The 22,171-nt window shown below is 38.0% G+C and overlaps 1 protein-coding gene across 2 annotated transcripts in view; it reads right to left on the bottom strand.

The window, feature by feature from the left end:
- sez6b (seizure related 6 homolog b) overlaps window positions 1-22,171 on the bottom strand; it is a 252,343-nt gene that overhangs the window by 54,905 nt on the left and 175,267 nt on the right. For both annotated transcript variants that reach the window (XM_059330806.1, XM_059330805.1), the window contains exon 5: window positions 6,069-6,254. In XM_059330806.1, coding sequence (XP_059186789.1) covers window positions 6,069-6,254 — 186 coding nt within the window. The remainder of the gene's footprint in view (window positions 1-6,068; window positions 6,255-22,171) is intronic.

Genomic DNA, 22,171 nt, shown 5'->3' with positions numbered 1-22,171 from the left:
TTTTATCCATCCATTCCCTTTCATTGTGTAAACACTGAGCCAAGTGCTCTTTTTCCTACATCCACTTCCTTTCCTCAGGAGGATGAAAAGCTGCCTAATGGTCAGTGCTCTGCTTTCAGCTCCATGACAACAGTGTGTGTAACTCATCTTCTTTAGCCTCTTTTAAAAATAATAAAAAACCTAAATTCATATAGTGCCTTTCAAGAAACCCAAGGACGCTTTACATGAGACATAACTGAAAGATGAAGAAAGAGGGCACTGGTGAGGGGGCGGAAGGGTGAACAGATGTGCTTGAGGAGTTTTTTGGAAATGTCCAGGGATGTAGCTTTGGGCTGGGAGAGAGTTCCAGAGGGTGAGGGCTGTGGCGCTAAAGACACAGGCTTCAAAAGTTTTCAGTTTGGTGCAGGGGGTGGAGAGCAGACCTCCAGGATGGTGTTTAGGGGTGGAGGAGGTCAGTGAGGTACAGAGGGGTAAGAGCAAGGAGGAGGAGTTTATAGACGATGCGTGACTTGATTGGTAGCCAGTGAAGGTGGAATAGGGTGGGGCTGATGTGCTGCCAGAGCATGGATCGGGTGTACATACTGGAATATGTTTAGGGATTTGTTTGGAACCCCTGACATAGGGTCAGCGCCCGAGTCTGCAGATGCGAGTGCCTCGGGGGCCACAACCAACAGCAGCTCTGTCTTATTGCTGTTGAGTTTTAGGTGATTTGATGTTCTGCTGGCAGTTGATTAGTGTCTGGGGAGGAAGCTGAGATCATGGAACTGAGTTGATATAGAGTTGGGTGTCGTCAGCATAGTAATGACAATTTAGACCATGTTGGCAGATGATCTGACCAAGGGGGAAGCATGTAGGTGGTAAAAAAGAAGGGGACCAAGCACAGAGCTCAGAGGAATGCCTTGGTTGACTGGAGCTGGAGTCTCTGATGGTGGCAAACTGTTTCCTGTTCCTGAGGTGTGATTGGAACCAGGAGAGAGCTGTACCGGTGAGGAGGATGGTGTGGGGAGACAGTGTGAATAGCTGCAGAGGGGTTGAGGAGGATGCTCATGTGACTGGAGTCGGCTGCGATGAGGAGGTCGTTGGTGATTCTGATGAGAGCAGTCTCCGTGCTGCGGTGGGTGGTTTAACACAGCCTGTTCAAGCTGTTAATTCTGCCTCACTGTCTGTAGAGAAGTAACAGAGCCAGTTCATGACTCTGCCAACTTGCAGGAACTTTCTATTCTAAGATCAGAACCAGTCAGAACTCCGACACCGGAGTTCAGAAAGTAAGCTAACAGCTTTACATCCACTACACTACTGGTTAGTATTGAAAACAATTTAATGTCCACAATCCAGAACTGTCCCTTAAACTGAATCCTCTGAGCTGTTAATGTGTTTTCCAATGTCTCCTCTTCAGGTCTGGTCCAGATGATTCTATAGTCTATGTCCAGTGTTTTTGTGATCATAACTTTAAAAATAATTTGTTAATGCAACAGTTACTGATGCTTTAGAGTAAAAGTTATAAATGATTAGAAATGAAACACTTTTTCATTCTGTTTTGTGTAAACCCCTGTTATGCATTTCTTTATTTTGTCACCAGTTGGACAGAGCTGTGGCCTCTGCTGGAAGAGAAATATGGCGGTGAACAGTGCTTCTTGTTTGAGAATAACATGTTCCCCAGCACCGTCACACGGACTCCTCCTGACTCCCAAACTCTGCCCTCGCAGGACTGCTGCCCCGGCTGGCAGAACGTGTCCGGGGTGAACATCTTGGATCACCTGTACCAAGAACCTATCATTACAGTGACCATGTACCACAACTTTAAGCTCATTGTCAACCCGCGAAACGTGTTCACCCCAAGCGTCCACGGACTGCTGAGCACACAGAAGGGCTTTGTCTGGATCAACAGAAACACTGCACAGATTTACCACACCAGGTAGACTGATAGCTTCTTCACCAAAATACTGAACAGAAATATAAACACAACACTTCTGTTTTTGCTCCAGTTCTTCATGAGCTGATCTTACAACATCTGATCTTGAACACAAAAGGCCTATTTCTCTCAGATTTTGTTCATATATTTGTACAAATCGGCTGCGGGGTGGCTGGGGCTCAGTTGGTAGAGTGGCTGCCTACTAATCGGATGGTCAAAGGTTCAATCCCAGACCATGGCAGCCTACATGTCGAAGTATCCTTGAGCAAGATACTGAACCCCAAATTGCTCCCGATGCTGCGTTCATCGGTGTGTGCATGAGTTCCCAATGGTGGCAGGTGGCACCAGTGTGCCCTGGTAGCCTCGGTATGAATGTGTGTGTGAACGGGTAAATGAGCGTATTGTGTAGTGTAAAGCGCTTTGGATAAAATCGCTATATAAATGCACTCCATTTACCATAACATGGGCAGAGATAATCCATCTAGCTGACAGGTGAGCCTGCTACTCACAAAAGTGATCTCTTGTTTTGCGAATGATTCGTTCAAATAATGAAAAGCTTAGCTGAACGAACCATACTGAATCACTTCCTGAAAAGTTTTGTTCTTTTTCTCAACTTCAGATGAACTCTCGTCTCTCTCTAGACCGTAAGGGCCAAGTAGTCTGCCCCTCACTCCAGACTTCTTCTTCTTCTTTTTACTTTTTATTCTTCTTGTGTTTTACTGGCGGTTGGCAACCAGGTCCACTAAAAGGTCCACTATCGCCACCTTCTGCCCCAGAGCTCCCTCCCCTGTAGGCATCTCAGTATATCAGTTCCTGTAGTGAATTTACTGGTAAAGTGAACAGAGACTTGTCGCTGAAGCTCCCCCCCGCTCTCTCTCTCTGATGTCTCCAATTAGGAAGTACCGTCAACTACTTTAGATGTTATGAAAATATTATTTTTATTGCAGCTTACAGTTTGCAAACTGTAGCTTTATCCAACTAAACTCTCGGCTTATTGGCTTATTCATGTACGGCCTTTCTCCGTTCACTCAGTGAGCAGAACTGATCAATCGGGGTGTTTCTTTTGTACAGATCTTTTTAATGAATGAATTATAGTGATTCAGTACACTAAAAATAACTTGCCGTTCCCATCACTAGGTCACAGTAAAAGGACACTCTAAGATGTGCAGTTTATCTCGCAGCACGAAGCCACAGATGCTGTGAGGGAGCGTGCGGTCAGGGTGCTGACTGCAGGAATTAGCTGAATGTTGTGCTCCCTGCTTTCTGTCTGTACAGACCTGCAAAACAAACCTGGCTGAAACCAGATCAGCTGATTTATGACTGCCGACTGCTGAGCTACAGCACCAACCTCACACCAAAGCTTCTGAGCTACTTTCAAAAACATGGGAGCACGGTTCCTAACTGTAGAGTTTAACTCATTTCAAAATTGCACCAACTTATAATAGATAAGTGCCTATGTGTTAGTGAAAGAACAATTGTTTACAAAAAAGAAACTTGAAATTGTTGCATTTTTATACATTCAGTGAAAGTTCTTGTGTGTAAAAGAGCATGAAGAAGATGAAAAAATAAAACTTTTGATATTGAATTTCACATTGTCTTCTTTTAATAAATTAAATGTTATGTTTCATATATCAAGTCCTTGTCATGTCAGCACAAAAAACATTTTGAAGCAAAATGTTTGAGGGGAATGTGACAATACTTTCAGTTTTATAGAGTTTGAACAATGTGTTCAGTTATTTCTAGTAATACTAACATCACTCGCTAGCCTGGCTAACACCAACCGTTCATTTCTCCGTAGAGGAGGTGTGGTTTACGATCCTCCGGAGTCGTTTATTGGGCGCTTAGAATGTCTATCAAAAGCGTCTGTTGGTAGCTCTTAGCCAATCAGATCAGTTATACCAGATGACGTAGTAGAGCAACAGAAATTGATATTTGTTGTGTGTGTGTCTGTGAGAGAGTGTTGCTGCTGCTTTGCTTCTCCAGTTCTCGCTTTCTGCAAGATTATTTATTTTCACGCTTTATTCCCCCTCATGTCATTCAGCCACACACATCCACTGATTTTATGGGCAATAAACAAGCTGCTGCGGGTCTCTCGGCGGCCCCGCTGTCCCCCGGCTCGTAGCGAGATCACCGGCGTTACAATAGCGGGGCTAATAGCTAATAGCCCTGCTAACGCCGTAACGCTACCGCTAATAGCCCCGCTACTGTAACGCCGGTGATCTCGCTATGAGCCGGGGGACAGCGGAGCCGCCAAGAGACCTTTCGCTTTTCAACTTTCTCTCTAAACTATTTAAAACACCATCTAAATCTAAAGAGAGTTTCGTGTCTGCTGCAGCCATGTTGGATCCGTAAGAAAACTACAAGCTTCCGTCTGCCGGGTAGTACGCGTCATCGTCTTGCCGTCCCTCCCCGTTCTGTGATTGGATCCCTAAAACAGGGCTAAGAAACGGCCCTGGTTTCCAGACCCTTTCGCAGTTCATTTCGAACTGCGAAAGTGGCGAAATGAGCGCGCAAGGCAGTCTGAGTATACCCAGGCTAATAACTCGCCATAAGTTATGAGAAATATTTTAAGATAGGATATGGAGTTGGAGTCTTTAACACGCAGTTAATTTCTTGAAACTTGTTTTTGATGCAGATGAGGCAAAACTGTGGCAGAACGTCTGTTAGAGGAAGTGAAATGGTATTTTGGTTGATGTCACTGTTAAGCCAAATGGGCAGTACCTGGTGAAACAGCTGAAACTGGGTTTTTATTTTCGTTTAATTTAAAAAAGCTTTTTTTCCCCGTGTTGGACTGTGGAGATGTTCTATATGTGCACAGCTGTGACTCATCACTCGGTCAGTGGTTTATAAGGCCGGTCTGCTCCGACACCTCCTGCACTGTGTTTGCATCATGCAGAAAAGCACTTAGGACGGAGAGCTTAAACCAGCCCTGAGGACACAAACACTGAACAGAAACTGGAAAAAAGGGTTTTTGTGTGTTCTTCACCCTCTGCATGGAAAATGTTGGCAGAACTTGAAACTCAAAGAATTGATACTGCAAACTGCTTTTACATCTAAAATGAAAGAATTCGAGGCATTTTCCCAAAAAGTAGTTTTTTTTGTAAGTAAGTTTCTTTTGTGTGTTCCTCCCACAGTCCAAAGACATGCAGCTAAGGTTGAAACTATGCAACATTTTCAACTTAATTATCAATCTTAATTATTATCTTCCGCCGCAGGCTAAAGACCTACCTCTTCCAACAATACCTTGGTTAAGTCATAGTCACCTAACATATATATATATAAAAAAATAATTAACCATTTACAAAGTGCTATATACATATTTAATCTTTAAATGGTTTCAACCAATTTCTTAAAGGTATATGAATCATTTCAAAATCATTAACATACTTAATATGGTGTTAAAATTGTTATAATGAGTGAAACGAAAACTATTAATAAACTATTAATTATAATTTAATTGTTTGTCAATGGTAAATGAATGATAAACTTACATTAATATACCATCTATTAGCCATTTATAAATTATTTAGTTAGTTAAACAGTAATAAATTATGTATTTACCATTCTAAATGGCCTATAAATGGTTTATAAATGATGATTAAACATTAATAAACTATCTATTTACCATTTATAAATGATGGTTATTGTAAAGTGTTACCCAAAATGCTCTCCTTTTTTTCTCTTCTTCTCTTCTTTAACATATAGAACTCCTGTAGTGATTACTTACTTGATTCCTGTGGTCTAGTACCTTCAGGTTGAATGCACTTATTGTAAGTCGCTTTGGACAAAAGCGTCAGCCAAATGAAATGTAATGTAATGTGATGTAATAAAACAGTTTAGAAACCATTGTGATAGTCAAATGACCTGTTTATGTGCTTGCAGGTTTAATTTCACTTTAATATTGGAAAGAAGATAAATACATGTCTGTGATAAATATTGAATTTGTAAGTATTGTGTGGTTAATGTAATAATGGTTAATAATAATATGGTTAATATATCTCTCTCTCTCTCTCTCTCTCTCTCTATATATATATATATATATATATATATATATATATTAATGTAGTTTAAGTATCTGTATGTCTGTGTGTCAGACTGTGACAACTCAAACACAGTGTTGTCACTGATTGTGTTTTCTTCATTCCAGTGAACTTACCAAGGCAGTGTGGTTCCTTGCCACTCCAGTAGGGGGTGCTAGCATTACGGCAGGTCAGCACGCTGTTGCCTTGCAGCTGGTAGCCAGTCAGACAGGTGAAGAAAGCCTTGCCTCCAGAGTGGAGACTGCTCACTGATACATCACCGTAGAGAGGCCGCTGGGGGAAGGCACAGCTCAACACAAAGGCTGCAGACACACAGATAGAAAAAGAAAGATTCAGAGAAGACAGGAACTGAAAAGGAGACACAAAGGAGGAGAGAATTAAGCTGAAAGGAAGTTTAATTTCGGCAAGACCTGAGGTTTGATTTCAGAGGTTGAAAGGAGTTAGTGAGTTAGTTAGTTAGTTAGTTTAGTTAGTTTGAGTGGCTCATGTGGCAGAGCAAAAAGAGCTTCCATACAACCCACAATAAGCTTTAAGAATAAAATGGCCTTGTTCAGGCTTAAAATGGGTTTGTTTAGGGGTTGCTGTGAGATTCATTCGTAGCTTAACCCAGGCCAAAAAACAAAAACAAAAAACAATTTCTTAAAAAAATCCGGGCTCAAATCCGAAAGTTTTTGGTGAAACCTTTATTTTGAATTTTTATCAGTTTATCACACGAATTTGTCCAGATCTGGTGGCTGGCCATGGAGAACACACTTCTAGTACTCAGACTGTGACAGTGGAAGGAACAGCAGAGCTCATCCTCACTGGATGTGATGCTCATTCATTTCAGGTATTGCAGATAGAAGAGCTGAATCAAAGAGTGTCAGACAATTGCCGAAGATTTGTATAAAGAAAGCATTGAACCAAAGAAATTCCCAGTAAAAAAAATCCTATACAATAATGGTTCACATGGTTAATTTAATTATCATGTACATCCCCACAGCACTAATTCTGTTATCTGCTGCTCTGACTCACACTAATAACTTTTTCCTTTATTAATGAATTGGTCTTCTTTGCTGTTTTTTTTCAATGGGTGTTGAGCTTCCTGCATTTCCCTTTCAGTAATAATGATAATAATAATCATAATACATCTTGTTTTTTTTCAGCGAACTGAAAAGAAAAGTGCTTGAGAACAGTATTTCCCCAAAAAACTTGGCTTGGAAAATAATGAATGTAACATAGCATTGAATATCCAATGCTCAATAAGCAACAATCAAAGTTGAAAACACACAGCTCAAAATACTTAAAAGTTAAGCTTATCTACTTTAGCACGACTATATGAGTGTGTTTATTTGACAGCAGACGAACAATACAACAACTGTCATCACTTTTTGCTTTAAATATAGCTACATCCTTATATGGGATTTTATGGTGTGACCTTTTTCCACTTACCACAGAAAAAAAGACACAAATGTTGAAAAAGAACAATTCTAATTTTGAAATAGAGGCACCTCTCTAATAACGACAAAATATCATGCTACTAGATACAAATTATATTATTGGCAGCCATTCCCTTATTTGGCATAAATTGATGTAATCTGCACTCCTTACTTTATCTTTATCTGTTGCTCTGACTTACTCACTGACTCACACTAATAACTTTTTCTTTTATTAATGACTTTGTCTTCTTTGCCGTTTTTTTCAATGGGTGGCTTTCAGTAATAATAATAATAATAATAATAAGTCTTCTTTTGTTCCAGCTATCTGAAAAGAAAAGTGCTTGAGAACAGTATTTTCCCTAAAAACTTGGCTGGGAAAATAATGAATTTAACATAGCATTGGATATCCAAGGCAACAATCAAAGTTAAAAACAGTTCAAAATACTACATGACTATATGAATTTATTAGACAACGGAAAACAATACAACAACTGTCATCACTTTTTGTTTTAAATATAGCTAAATCCTAATAAGGGAAAAAAGACACAAATGTTAAAAAAAACAATTCTAACTTTGAAATAGAGGCACCTCTCTAATAACGACAAAAAAAATTATGCTACTAGATACAAATTATGTTATTGGCAGCCATTCCCTTATTTAGTATAAATGTGTGTTATCTGCACTCCATACTTTGCTCATCATGTGAGTTTCCTTATGTCCAAACAGCCAACACAAGCCACTCTGAATCCACATCCTGTATTTATAGGACAGACTTTACAGGAGCATATAAATGTGACAGAAACAGCAGAAGACCAGACTTTCCAAACTGTCAATGTAAAACTGATGTTTAATTAGGCTGCCCCCCAGTGGATACCACACACACACACACACACTCTTGTACTTCTATCTTTGTGAGGGCCGTCATTGTAATAGTGAATTCCCTTGCAAGGTTATAATAATTTTGAATTTTTCATTAGTTTTAGTTGTAATTTGGTTGTGAATTTTTGTTTTCAAATTCAGTTATTCATCTTCATTATGTATGAAAAAAAGTTGACAAAGATGAAAATGAAGGACATTTTCACTATAATTTTAGTTAGTTTTGTAACCACACAATACAGTTTCAGTTAATTATCTTTATCATGTAACCTTAACACTTAAAACAAAGTCTGAAATCTCAAAAAAGCCTTTAAAGAAGTGAGGACTGGCCAAAATGTCCTCACTCTGTTGGCAAAAAATGTGTTCTGGTCCTCACTATGTAGGAGGTACAAGAACACACACACACACACACACACACACCACACACTCTTGTACTTCTATCTTTGTGAGGGCTGTCATTGTAATAGTGAATTCCCTTGCAAGGTTATAATAATTTAGAATTTTTCATTAGTTTTAGTTGTAATTTGGTTGTGAATTTTTTTTTTTCCAAATTCAGTTAGTTTAAATGAGTTTTTAGAGTGAGTTTGCTAGTTTTAGTTTAGTATTTATTTTTTTGAAATGCTTTAGTTTTAGTGTAATTTTTATTAGTTTTAGTTTTTTGTAATGGGGTATTTGTTGGGTGGGAGATTAAAAGAGGTCACAGTAAATTTTGCCTTTATTTCCTTTGTCTTATCCATCTTCATTATGTATGAAAAAAGTTGACAAAGATGAAAATGAAGGACATTTTCACTATAATTTTAGTTAGTTTTGTAACCACACAATACAGTTTCAGTTAATTATCTTTATCATGTAACCTTAACACTTAAAACAAAGTCTGAAATCTCAAAAAAGCCTTTAAAGACGTGAGGACTGGCCAAAATGTCCTCACTCTGTTGGCAAAAAATGTGTTCTGGTCCTCACTATGTAGGAGGTACAAGAACACACACACACACACACACACACACACACACACACACACACACACACACCACACACTCTTGTACTTCTATCTTTGTGAGGGCTGTCATTGTAATAGTGAATTCCCTTGCAAGGTTATAATAATTTAGAATTTTTCATTAGTTTTAGTTGTAATTTGGTTGTGAATTTTTTTTTTTCCAAATTCAGTTAGTTTAAATGAGTTTTTAGAGTGAGTTTGCTAGTTTTAGTTTAGTATTTATTTTTTTGAAATGCTTTAGTTTTAGTGTAATTTTTATTAGTTTTAGTTTTTTGTAATGGGGTATTTGTTGGGTGGGAGATTAAAAGAGGTCACAGTAAATTTTGCCTTTATTTCCTTTGTCTTATCCATCTTCATTATGTATGAAAAAAGTTGACAAAGATGAAAATGAAGGACATTTTCACTATAATTTTAGTTAGTTTTGTAACCACACAATACAGTTTCAGTTAATTATCTTTATCATGTAACCTTAACACTTAAAACAAAGTCTGAAATCTTAAAAAAGCCTTTAAAGAAGTGAGGATGGTGCAAAAATGTCCTCACTCCATTGGCAAAAAATGTGTTCTGGTCCTCACTATGTAGGAGGTACAAGAACACACACACACACACACACACGTCCGAAGACAACTGTACGGAGTCACTTCTCTGCCAGTATGTGATGTGCAGTCTGACAGGTGACCAGTTAACTAACTGGCTCTTTTTATTACCACTGATTTGTCTCCCTTCAGCCTCCTGGCATTCAGCCAAACATATTAATAATATATTTCTGCTAAAGACTCTGATCCATCTCACTGTAATTGTCCTAGTTTTATTGTTAGCCCCCGGATGGCTTGGCAGTAGTGCTGCTATTGATTCTGTCTGTTGGGGATAGCGATGTGCCTCAGGCCAGGAAATATGTAGGGAGATTAAATAGGCCAATAAATGACAACCTACGACCTGGGCCGCCTCAAACACTCTGTTAGAGCTGAGGGATGTTCGCAGCTCTATAGTGTTAGATAAGAAGAGCAGTTTTGGTCTTTATAGTATTTCTCATTAGAGCAACATCCCATACTAGTGCTACCATAGCAGCAGCTGCTGGAACTGTGTCCTATCACTCCCTGAGCTAGTCATTACCATGGTCAGCACTAGCTATTAATATCCAGGCCAACCAAAAACTATGAAGCTCACAGCTCACTGGAGACTAGAAGAGAGATAAAAGAGCCATCATGGTAGCATTGTGGCATCATAACACTGGTGCTAACAGGGAGCTTTCACAGAGACAAATGGCCTGGGAGCAGTAAAATGCCTGCTATATGCTACATCACTTTGTCTTGTCTTTGTACAACTTATGGCCATATATCATCTTTTGATTTCAATGAAAGTTTATTGATAATCACTGCTTTTATTTGTTTTTTCTCTTTTATACAAGAATGTTCAAGCTGACTGAGAGTAGATCATACAGATAGTGTGTGTCTTCAGAAAAGAGAGAGGAATAGCAAAATATAAAAGCTGAAAATGCAAAGAGCAAAGAGGATGAAAATGTAACAATAACACTTCTGGACTGTTTTTGATTGTCAAGACTTTGCACTAATGGGGATAAAGTTTTTAATAGGGTTCCTTTTTAGAATGAGTTTAATAAAAAAAATTTATTTTTTTATTAAATTTTTTTTCGTTCGATACATTAAGGACTTGTCACAGTAAGCATATGTTGTTGTCCTCGTTTTGGGTTGACTGCCTGGGTTTTTTTTTTATTTTCTTAATTTTTTAAATTAAAAATTTTTTTTTTATTTTTTTATTTAATTTAATTTATTTTCTTTCTGTCTGTTTTTGGTGTCTGTCTCGGCTGTTTGTAAGTGTTTGTATTATATGTTGAAAAATTAAAAATTAAATGAATACTTTACTATAAAAAAAAGAATGAGTTTAAGTGAAAGGTCTAATCTGTCCATAATGCAGGGTCATATCTATTAACCATTTCATAGTTTGCACAATCAAGTGAGTCAATTTGTGAAAATAGATGATAAAAAAATAAAACCACTGCTTTCCAGGTTTTTCCAGACTTGAGGAGGTCTCTTTGCAAATGCTCAGTCTGCCCTAGTTCTGATTCTCAGCAGGAATCTCTGTGATACTCCAACCAGGCAGAAACCACTACTAACATATAGTGCTCTGCTACAGCACCATGTTTCTCTGGCTCAATCGGTAATAAAAAGCAAAATCCTAATTTTATTTTCATACTGTAGCCAACTCAACAACAGTCTTCTGTTAGCAGCTTATTCTTTACAGCTCATGATTTTCTTTAGATTGTCATGCAGGTGTTGGCTTCTAAAACTTTCACCTGCCTCCTCCAGCCGCTACCAGCGAAACGTTTTAACCCTTAATAGGACACTCATTGAAATACTTGCAAATTCCAAATTTCAACCCTAGAGAATATTGGAGGATATTACATACTGCCAGAATGTGTATTAAAAAAAAACATACAGACCCAGGGGAGGGGGATAATATTTTGAGTAATAAGTTTACGAAGATTAAAGTGGAAAATCTATGAGAAAAAATTTGCAGATTTATTCGATTTAAAGTGGTGAATCTGCGAGAAAAAAGTTGCTTTTTTCCCAACTTTTTTTCTCGTAAATCTGTGACTTTTTTCACACAGATTTGCTACTTTAATCTAGTAAATTTGCAACTTTTTTCTTGAAATATTTTTATTTTTTATTTTGGATATCCGCTGAAGTTACCAAATACGGTTCTTCGCCTGATAAAGGGTTAAAGATCTCTGGCCATTGCTGGGACCTACAGTGCTAAATACTGTAACTTACAGCACTGTCCCCACTAACGTCTGTGGTTAAACCTCTCCTTAAAAACACACCTTGATCCAGGTTCAGTGAATGAACCAGTGACCAGTGAGCCTTCCACTCTTCTCTATAATACTACCCGAACGTTTGGTCCAAATATTCAACTGTAATCTTTTTTAACCTTTTAAATCTTTCCATGAAACGAAGGTCTCAGTGTCTTATTTAAAGTTCGGCAAAGATAAGACAAGACTCTTTTAAGTAGAGGGAATTCGTTGATATAACAATCCAAACTGTCGAACAAACGTGAGACTTACACCAGGAGGATGGAGTTCATGTCCCATATTTCCCATATGGGCCACGTTTTGTGAATAATGTTAATTATGTAACTTACAATAGGCACGTCACACATACTTCACTTCCAGCATTTACATACATGTCTTTTCCTTACCAGGAAGTTTTTTTTCCCTAAACCTAGGTCAGTGATTTTGTTATTCAATGTGTCAGTCGCCAACAAATGCGCACAATTTAACCAAAACATGAAACACTGATATAATCAAATTAACCCTCTGGAGTCCATCTATTTATTGAAAATGCATGTTTTATTTACAGTAATAACTTTTTTTTATATATGATATGTAGACCAGCTGAGAAAGCCGGTTGAAAGTTTAATCATAGGAGCTTTCACAGTGTGCCATTTATGTTTCTAGACCATTTTTAAATTGTCAATTTACTTTATACAATGAAAACTATTACTATTTGTAATTTACATGCAAATAGACTGTTTTGTAGTTTTATTATTTATTTATTTTTCTGCTGTTTTTGTGTGTATAAATGTTTTTTAAAAAATGGTATTTTTCCACCTGTGTCTTTTGTTTGTATCTTCAGTTCTTGGCAGCTTTATACTTCAAAAATAAAAAATAAAATGAAAAATCAGACTGATAGCCAAGTTTGTGTCAAGAAAAAGGAGCCATGCATGTGATGTAAGGACAGACTGAAAGATGCTAAACAGAGACAGAAATGAATGCATATAGGAAGTTGACAAATTTGAACCAAAATCTCCTGGACTTCAGAGGTTTAAAGTAACAAATTATATATTTTGTGCACAAATTAATGTGCACAAAATGTGGCTCAATTTCATTGTACTTGTACTTGTTACTCTGTGCAATGACAATAAAGGGTTCATAAAGGGTTCACTCATTCATTCATTCATTCATTCATTCATTCATTCATTCATTCACTTGCCTTTCTATATACCAATCTCCAGCAGAGTACTTTGTTAGGCTGTATTATGTTTTTCTCTGCTGCTACTGAGCCAGCTCTCCACAACTGCTGTGAGAAAATGTTGGCCTCTACTGTATCTAATCAGGCATTGTGGCCACAGTGTAGATCACAGGGGAAGAGCAATCATTTGAAATGTTTAATGGTCCCCTGTAGCTAGCGGATGTAAATTGAATATTTATTTTGCGGTTGCATTGTGAAATAGCTTTGATGTGGAATAGCTCCACATGGATCAAACTTCATCTCTAATCTTGTTTGCTCCCTCACAGCATTTATTTCTGCTGACCATTGGCCTCGCATTACTGTGAGGAGCTGACAAACCCTGCAAAGATTAATGCATCTCGCAGCTCTGGCTCTAGGCTTCAATGTGGAGCAGCTGGAATCTGTGAGCAAAACGAAGCAGGATCTTTCTGTGTATTGTGCTTAATTTATGGTACATATGCTCTGAATGTGTGAAAAGGTCACTTACTCACAAAGAAAAATGTCCCCCCTGTATAAACATTCTTCCAAGATTCTATCACCTCAAGCTAGATACCCAAATTTACAGTAATCTGATATTTGCACAACATTCAGATTCAAACACCATGATCAAAATCATTCTATGTCAGTCTTTGTTAAGTTCAACTCTTGAGCCCTAAGCAAGATATCTGGCCAGCTGCTGATCGCACTGCACCAGAAGAAGAATCCCAATCATTGAAGTGATCCCTGACCTTTCCTTTTGCACTGCTTGCAATCCAAATTTCCCTACTTTATATGAGAAATATTAAAATCTACTGAACAGATTGTTGTTAAATTCATGAAGACATTTAGCCTGGCTAACACCAGACCAAATCTCATTGGAGATTAGGTCTGGACACCTTCAATGCTTTTCTCCGTAGAGGAGGTGTGGTTTACGATCCTCCGGAGCCGTTTATTGGGAGCTTAGAATGTCTATCAAAGCGTCTGTAGGTAGCTCTTAGCCAATCAGATCAGTTATACCAGATGACGTAGTAGAGCTACAGAGATGGATGTTTGTTGTGTGTGTGTCTGTGAGAGAGTGTTGCTTGCTGCGTTGCTTCTCCATTTCTCGCTTTCTGCAAGATTATTTATTTTCACGCTTTATTCCCCCTCATGTCATTCAGCCACACACATCCACTGATTTTATGGGCAATAGACAAGCTGCTGCGGGTCTCTGGGGGCTCCGCTGTCCCCCGGCTGGTAGCGAGATCACCGGCGGTGACCGGCGGTCTCACCGGCTCGGCGCAACGAGCCGCAGAAACCGCCCGTGCGGCGCTAATAGCCCCGCTACCGGTGATCTCGCTCCGAGCCGGGGGACAGCGGAGCTGCCGAGAGACCTTTCGCCTTTCAACTTTCGCTCTAAACTATTTAAAACACCATCTACAGCTAAAGAGAGTTTCGCGTCTGCAGCAGCCATGTTGGATCCGGAAAGCTTCCAAGTGCCGAGTAGTACGCGTCATCGTCTCACCGTCCCTCCCCGCTCTGTGATTGGATCCCTAAAACAGGGCTAGGGAAATCGCTTAGTTTCCAGACCGCCTGGAGGTTCGAAATCAAATTCGAGCGCGCAAGGCAGTCTGGGTATACCCAGGCTAGAAGACATTCATGCTACCCATGAACATTCATCAGGGTGCCCTCAAGAATCCTTTTTTTTTTTAAGACTATTTTTTTGGGCATTTTTGCTTTTTTTTTTTTAAAAGATAATTTTTGGGGGCATGTTTGCTTTTATTGAAAGTGACAGATAGAAAGAGGGAGACAGAGGGGAGGACATACGGCAAAGGGACCTCAGGACATCCCCGCCCTCAAGGGAATAAGGAATTACATTAAGAATACATTTTGCATTTTACATGCTTTTATGTTTTAACGTTAACTATGTTTTCCATCAATTATTTTTATATAAATAAATATTAAACCTGCCACAAATAATAAACTATGAAAGCAACAGTAACATACGTGTTTGGAGCAGGGCTTTGAGTTTACAATTGGATTTTAGAGCGTGTTCACTGAGTGCAGCTGCCTACAGCCGGCAGCAAAGAATCAGAAATACAGTGAGCTTTATGTTGTAATTTGTATATAATCAAAGTAGTGGTCCAGGCAAGATATGACCAATAAAATCAGATGGACATGAAGCAAAACTCTCTCATTAGCCGTATTTCCATTAGGGGGAAGAGTGGCCGCTGGGAAAATCTCAGGCCACGCCCTCTCAAATGTCCGCTCACTCAGCGTGTCTCCATTACAAAAAAAAGACCTCAGAGGGATTTAAGAGACTACGGAGGTGACGTATGGTTTATGATCATCTGTAATCGCTTAGCAACAGTTTCGACCATGACCTCACGCGAAGCAACTGTGGCCGCATGGCTAATTATGCACAGCGTCTCTGCTGATGGTGAACAAATGGGCATGGCTAATTGTGCAGTGTAGCTGCTGATCATAAACAAACCATCATGGCTAATAATGCACAGCGTCTCCGCTGATCATGAACAAACGGGCATGCTAACTGTACACAAAGTGTCCGCTGCTGATTGTGAATTAACCGGCATCGCTAACTGTGTTTGTTGTTAACAAACAGAGATCACTAAGTGAACACCTCCTGCTGCAGCACATACACACTGTACTGCTACAGAGCTAACTGTTAGCCTTTTAGCATTGTGTTACTGTGCACCTCATTCCGCAGCACCGGACTGCACTATGAACGCCCTAAGGCGAAGAGCCAGCACAGATCTTTCCAGCAATATAGTGGGGATTTGCAGGACCACACTATGAAAGGGGCTTATGTTTATTGTCGCTTGTGACGACTCACTGCCTTGCCGGCTTTTACAAATGGCGTGTGTTGTTGTGGCATCGAGTACTACGTCATGTCCTGCTTAGCGTTCTATCCAATCAGCAACCAGGCTTTTTTCAGGGGAGAAAAACGGCCCTGCTCTTCGACAGGGATGAAAAAAGTCTGTAAAAAAGACCCTAAGGACTGCTCAAATTCAAATTAGCGGCGTTTCGGCGAGTGAGACCAGCCTCATTCCGAGTATTCGACTGTTGTGGAAACACAGCTATAGACTTGACTTTAAATGAACAGTAATGTCAATATTTTGTGCTTTAGGACAGGATTGTGATAACTGTAGAAAACGAATACCCTGAAAACGTCTGGCCACGTATCAATCACATGTACTGTGCATAAATATGGCTTATAATGGTTTTAGCAGCCCCATATACATAAAATAAAGTGTCATATTTGCTCCACCCAATACTTTTTGATAAATGTTAGGTCTAAACCTACAATTATGATTCCAAAAACAATGGGATGCTGTGAAAAATTTGAATGATAACAGAATGCTTAAATTCAGCATGAGTATATATATATACACACAGTCGCCCATAACGTTTCATTCCTCTGTTAATGTTGATTGTTGTCACAATCATTTCATGGAAAGAGTTAAAAAATATTTTATCCCAACTTTATGAGCAACATTCCACATTCCATCCAAATCCACATTACATATCTATATTCAATTAAATGTAGTACACAAACTATTTGCAAATCATTCATGTTTTTATCATGTTTTTTTACAGTCCTTCTTGTGACTTTTGTGAAAATATTTCAAAATGGGATGAAAGAAAAGAAGACAACAGCACCCCAACTGCATTGTATCTGCTCTATATAATGAAGTATAGTTTTACAGTAATACAATAGAAGAATCATATTAATAATGACATAGCAACTAGATGCATTCAGTCAAGGTCTGCCATTATATCAGATGTGGTTAAAAACATACACACACTCTCTCTTTATATGCTATTTAACTGTATTCTGCTGACATCTCTGCTGTGTCCTACTGTAACTGTGAATCTTGACAGAGAACGGCAGGAAAAATACAGACAGCGAGAGATGGAAAAGATCTGTAGTAGCTAGTCTGAGGAGATTCAGTGGGGCTGCACCCCTCCTCTCTTAATCCTCAAGAGGCCATCAGCAATGATAAATAACCAGCAGGAAAGAGAGGATGAAGGCACAGAAACCCCCACATTGAGATCATACATAAAGTAGACCACAGATGATGCAGGATGAGCAAAATAGAAAAGAACAAGGAAAGAAACAAATTGCTGGCAGACTGTGTTTTAATCTCTGATGCAGTGAAAATGCAGCTCTCTTTTTATTCCCTCACTCCCTGAGAGTCAATGAGCCATAGACATACAGTAGAACCACCACGCCCACCCTCTACCCCTGCAATCCATTTCATTTATGCTTTATTGCAGCAGCCTCTTAGCTCAGTGGTGGCCTTGTGGCTGCAGGATGTGGACATGTTGTTATAGGAAGATCACCCTGCAGTTTCTCTTTCAATTAGCCGAACATGGTATGGAGCACTCGACCTCTCATCCAGAGCTAAATCACCCAGTAGCACCTAGAACTCTCTTCCTCTGGTGGCTAGCTGCTCTATGGGCCAATGAAAGGACACATGGGGTTTGTAATGATGAGGACCATGGAGGGAGTGATGAGGTAAACCGTCAGCAGATAATGCTAATTTCTTTAATGGGCCCACCATTAGAGATTCTACAAACACTGTCCAGTCCTCCAATGCAGGGGGGCCCGACCCCCCACCCTGGGGGGCGCCAAAGATCCATGGGGGGTCGTGAAGCCCTCTTAATTTTAAGGGGTGTAATAAATCTAATGGGTTAAATATATACATCTTTACCTATAAATTTGAAAAATGCCAATCTACAAGCTCAAAACACATGACAAGGCTTCATGCAAGTTTGAATGTCTGCTTTTTTCAAAAGTAAGTAATTTAGCATAAGCTTAAATTTATCATCTTAAAAACGATAGTCCACACAAACTTGGTGTCCCGTGAAAAAGGTTGGGACTGACTGCTCCAATGGCCTTGCCAATATGAGAATGCCAATTTTTTTATAAAAAAACATATGCTTGACCTTTACAAATGGTGAACAACATAGAACAAGAAGGCACATACAAGAAAAATAATAATAAACAATAATGATAGCAATAATGATGATAAAAAATTAGATTAAAAAATGAATAACTAGGGAAAGAAAGAGAGAGAGATAAAAATAAAAAATAAAAAATAATAATAATACAAAACAAAAATAAGGAAAAAATAAATACATTTATAACCACGAAATAAATACATGAAAAATAAGAAAATAAATAAATATATACATATATCTATACACACACACACACACACACACACACACACACACACACACACACACACACACACACACACACACACTCACACACACACAGTAAATGTGTATACTAAAACAAGATAAAATGAAAAGAGAAATAAATAAATAAATCTTCTCAGTTCAGCTCATCATTCCAGCCATCTACTTCAATATCATTTTTCTCAAGGGAATTACAGAGAACCTTCCAGATTTTCCAAAACTTGTCAAGCTTGTTTTTCGTGGTGTAGCTTATCTTTTCTAAAGCCAAGTAGAAAGACATCCCTGTTAGCCACTGACTGTGAAGTAGTACAAGGTTTTATCCCTTTTCCATGCGCAGGCTATGCATCTTTTAGCTTCCAGAAAACAAATATTGAGTAAGGATTTTTCATTTTTGGAGGTCACAAAGTAGTCCGGGTTAATATTCAGTAAACATAACTTTGGTTTGAGAGGTACTTCAACGCTTTTTCCCAAAAGGAAAGTATAAGAGGGCATTCCCACAAGCAATGGAATAAAGAACCTTTTTTTTTGCTTACATTTAATGCAAGTATCTGGGATATTTGGGTTAAAAAGGTGCAGCTTACTTGAGGTTATATACTGTCTGCTTATCTATTCGTATTGTAGTAATTTAGAGTTTGTATTCACAGTTTGAGTTTGAGCTGTTAAACAAGCTCGAGCCCATTCTTCCTCTGTTAGATTTTCTCTTTGGATTTACTTACAAACAAATTACAAAGAAAGGACACCTGCCCCTTGGAGTCTGAAAATCTCATCGAAAAATCTTCAAGAGTAGATAGTCGGGGAAGTTTCAACCTATTACATATGAAACTTCTCAATTGAAGAGATTTAAAGAGGTGTTTTGAGGGTATTTCATATGTGGCCTTAAGTTCTTCGAAAGACATGAAAGTATGAGAAAGACAATTAAAATAAATGTAATTGTAAAATAAATAAATCATGGTCCTGAGAGGACTGGCAGCCATAGTGTGTGTGAATGAAATTATTGTTTTTGGAGCTGAGGAAGAAAACTTTGTCCATGGGTTTATGTTCAGCAGGCTCGACTATATACTGTAACAGAGTCTTTACAGGTCGATCAGACAGCTGCAGCTCATTCAGAACGCTGCTGCTCCAGTCCTCACGACACAGCAAAATCTGTTTTTTCAGTGTTAATAACTTTGAGTTGATGGGTGTTGATTTTGGATTTGTTTTAACACTTGTAGTGAACAAAAAGCTCTGCCAGCGTCTGTAGCCTTGCAGCTGACTTTAAAAAATATTTAGATTTTGTGACTTGTATGTTAGGCTAAAGACAGAATGCACTTCAAAGAGGAGCAGAAAACAGCGCTGAAGCCTTTTTTCAAAGAAAAAAGATGTTTTCAATCTTCTCTGATTCAAGTGCCTGACGGTTTTCAATGAAAATGATTCGTGCAAAAATATTCACATTCAAATATGCAATTATGTTTTGACCAAATCACTTTAACAGATATTACTGGTGAGATTTTCGACCATAATACGTTTCAAACCAAGCTGCCTGTAGCTGTAATGTATCATAAAACAAAACAATGAATGTCAATTATCACATTAGTGAAAGGAAATAACATGATTTTAGGGTTAAAATACACTTTAATGTGTCAAAGTAACACAATGTATGTTATAAATTAACACTCACAGTGAAAGGGAATAAGAGAATTTCGAGTTAAAAGTGCACTCATGTGGTGTCATAAAACAACACCATGGGTGTCATATATTTAACACTATTAAAGAGTTAAAATATTAACACTTTTCAAAGTGTAATTTTGAATCTGTGAGAACTATATAAACTCAGAAAAAGTGTTACATTTAACTCCCTGTGAGTTGAATTAACACTTACTCCAGTGCTGAGGTCCTTACACTGGCTTCCTATCAGTTAACAAAATAATTTCAAAATACTGTTGTTGGTCTACAAAGCACTGAGTGGTTTAGGACCAAAATACATTTCTGAACTTCTGCTTAGCTACGAACCAGCCAGAACTCTCAGATCATCAGGGACTGGCTGCTCTGTGTTCCCAGAGTCAGAACTAAACATGCAGAGGCAGCGTTCAGTTTTTATGCTCCACATATCTGGAACAAACTCCCAGAAAACTGCAGATCTGCTGCAACTCTCAACTCTTTTAAATCAAGACTGAAGAGCTTTCTGTTTGCCACTGCCTTCAGTAATACTGCACTGTAACTTCTATTCCTTTTATATTTGATTTTTTCCCCCCAATATTTTATCTGCTCGTTTTTTAATTTTAACATTTGAATGTCTTTTTATATATGTCTCTTCCCAACGCTTTTAATGTTTTGTGTAAAGCACAATGAATGGCCTTGCTGTTGAAAGGTGCTATACAAATAAAGTTGCCTTGTCTTGATGAATGCGACTGCCTTCAGAACAACAGAGTGTAGATGCTGCAACAGCATCACTTATATCAACTGTAGGGTGTCTCTCCATTCAAAGAGGAGCAGAAAACAGCACTGAAGCCTTTTTTGCAAAGAAAAAAGATGTTTTCGATCTTCTCTGATTCAAGTGCCTGACGGTTTTTAATGAAAATGATTTGTGCAAAAATATTCACATTCAAATATGCAATTATGTTTTGACCAAATCACTTAAACAGATATTACTGGTGAGATTTTTGACCATAATATGTTTCAAACCAAGCTGCCTGTAGCTGTAATACAAAAAAATGAAAATCTTAAAAGCCCATTTAAGAAGATCCCTGATGCTTAGCCCCCATGGGGGTTCAACCTATGAATATAGCATGAATATAGTATTGAAGAACTGGACCAATATGTATATGTATGACATGAAATCCCAAGGATATAAAGTGCTGGTTAACCCTGATGCTAGGACGATGAGCAAATCACAGATCAAGCAAATAAATTCTCTTCACTATAAGCCTCGTTTTTACCAATTATCATTTTTCATTAGCATATATGTTTCACCTTTAAAAGCACTATTTCACCTTGTGACCGTTACTGTGAAATAAAACAGCATATTGTTTGATAACGCTTTATAATAACCGTCTAAGTGATGTTTATAGATGGTTTATAAACCAATTATTAACCATTTACAAAATTCTATACATATTTAATCTTTAAATGTTTTCAAACAATTTCTTCAAGATATAAGAATCATTTTTAAATCATTTACATACTTAATATGGTGTTAAAAATGTTATAATGAGTGCAAAACTATTAATAAACTAATAATTATAATGTAATTGTTTATTTATGGTAAAGTAATTATCAACTTACATTAACATACCATCTATTTGCCATTTATAAATTATAGTTCAACATTAATACATTTTCTATTTACCAATCTAAATGGCCTATATAGGGTTTATAAATGATGATTAAACATTAATAAACTATCTGTTTACCATTTATAAATGGTCTATTTACCATCTATAAATTATGGTTATTGTAAAGTGTTACCTATAGTTCTTCCTGCAAATTAACTATTTATTTGCAAAGCATTCATCAGTGATACATCTACAGTTAAGATGGAAAAAATATGAATATGTTGTGGTGCATGTAAATTATAGTGGTGCTCCTCGTGGAAAAAGTTTATTATACTTATTATTATACTAATATCAAAAAATATATATATGTTGTTTGTGATGATGACATGATCTTGTAACTACATAACCTCAATATGTATTTACCAAGTATGAGTAACACTGACTACAGACAGCCAACAAACCAACTCT

The sequence above is a fragment of the Centropristis striata genome, chromosome 4 (assembly GCF_030273125.1).
Source record: "Centropristis striata isolate RG_2023a ecotype Rhode Island chromosome 4, C.striata_1.0, whole genome shotgun sequence".
In the NCBI taxonomy this organism is placed as follows: domain Eukaryota; kingdom Metazoa; phylum Chordata; class Actinopteri; order Perciformes; family Serranidae; genus Centropristis; species Centropristis striata.
The sequence above is the reverse complement of the archived record's forward strand: the minus strand, read 5'-3'. Positions and strand labels throughout refer to the sequence as shown.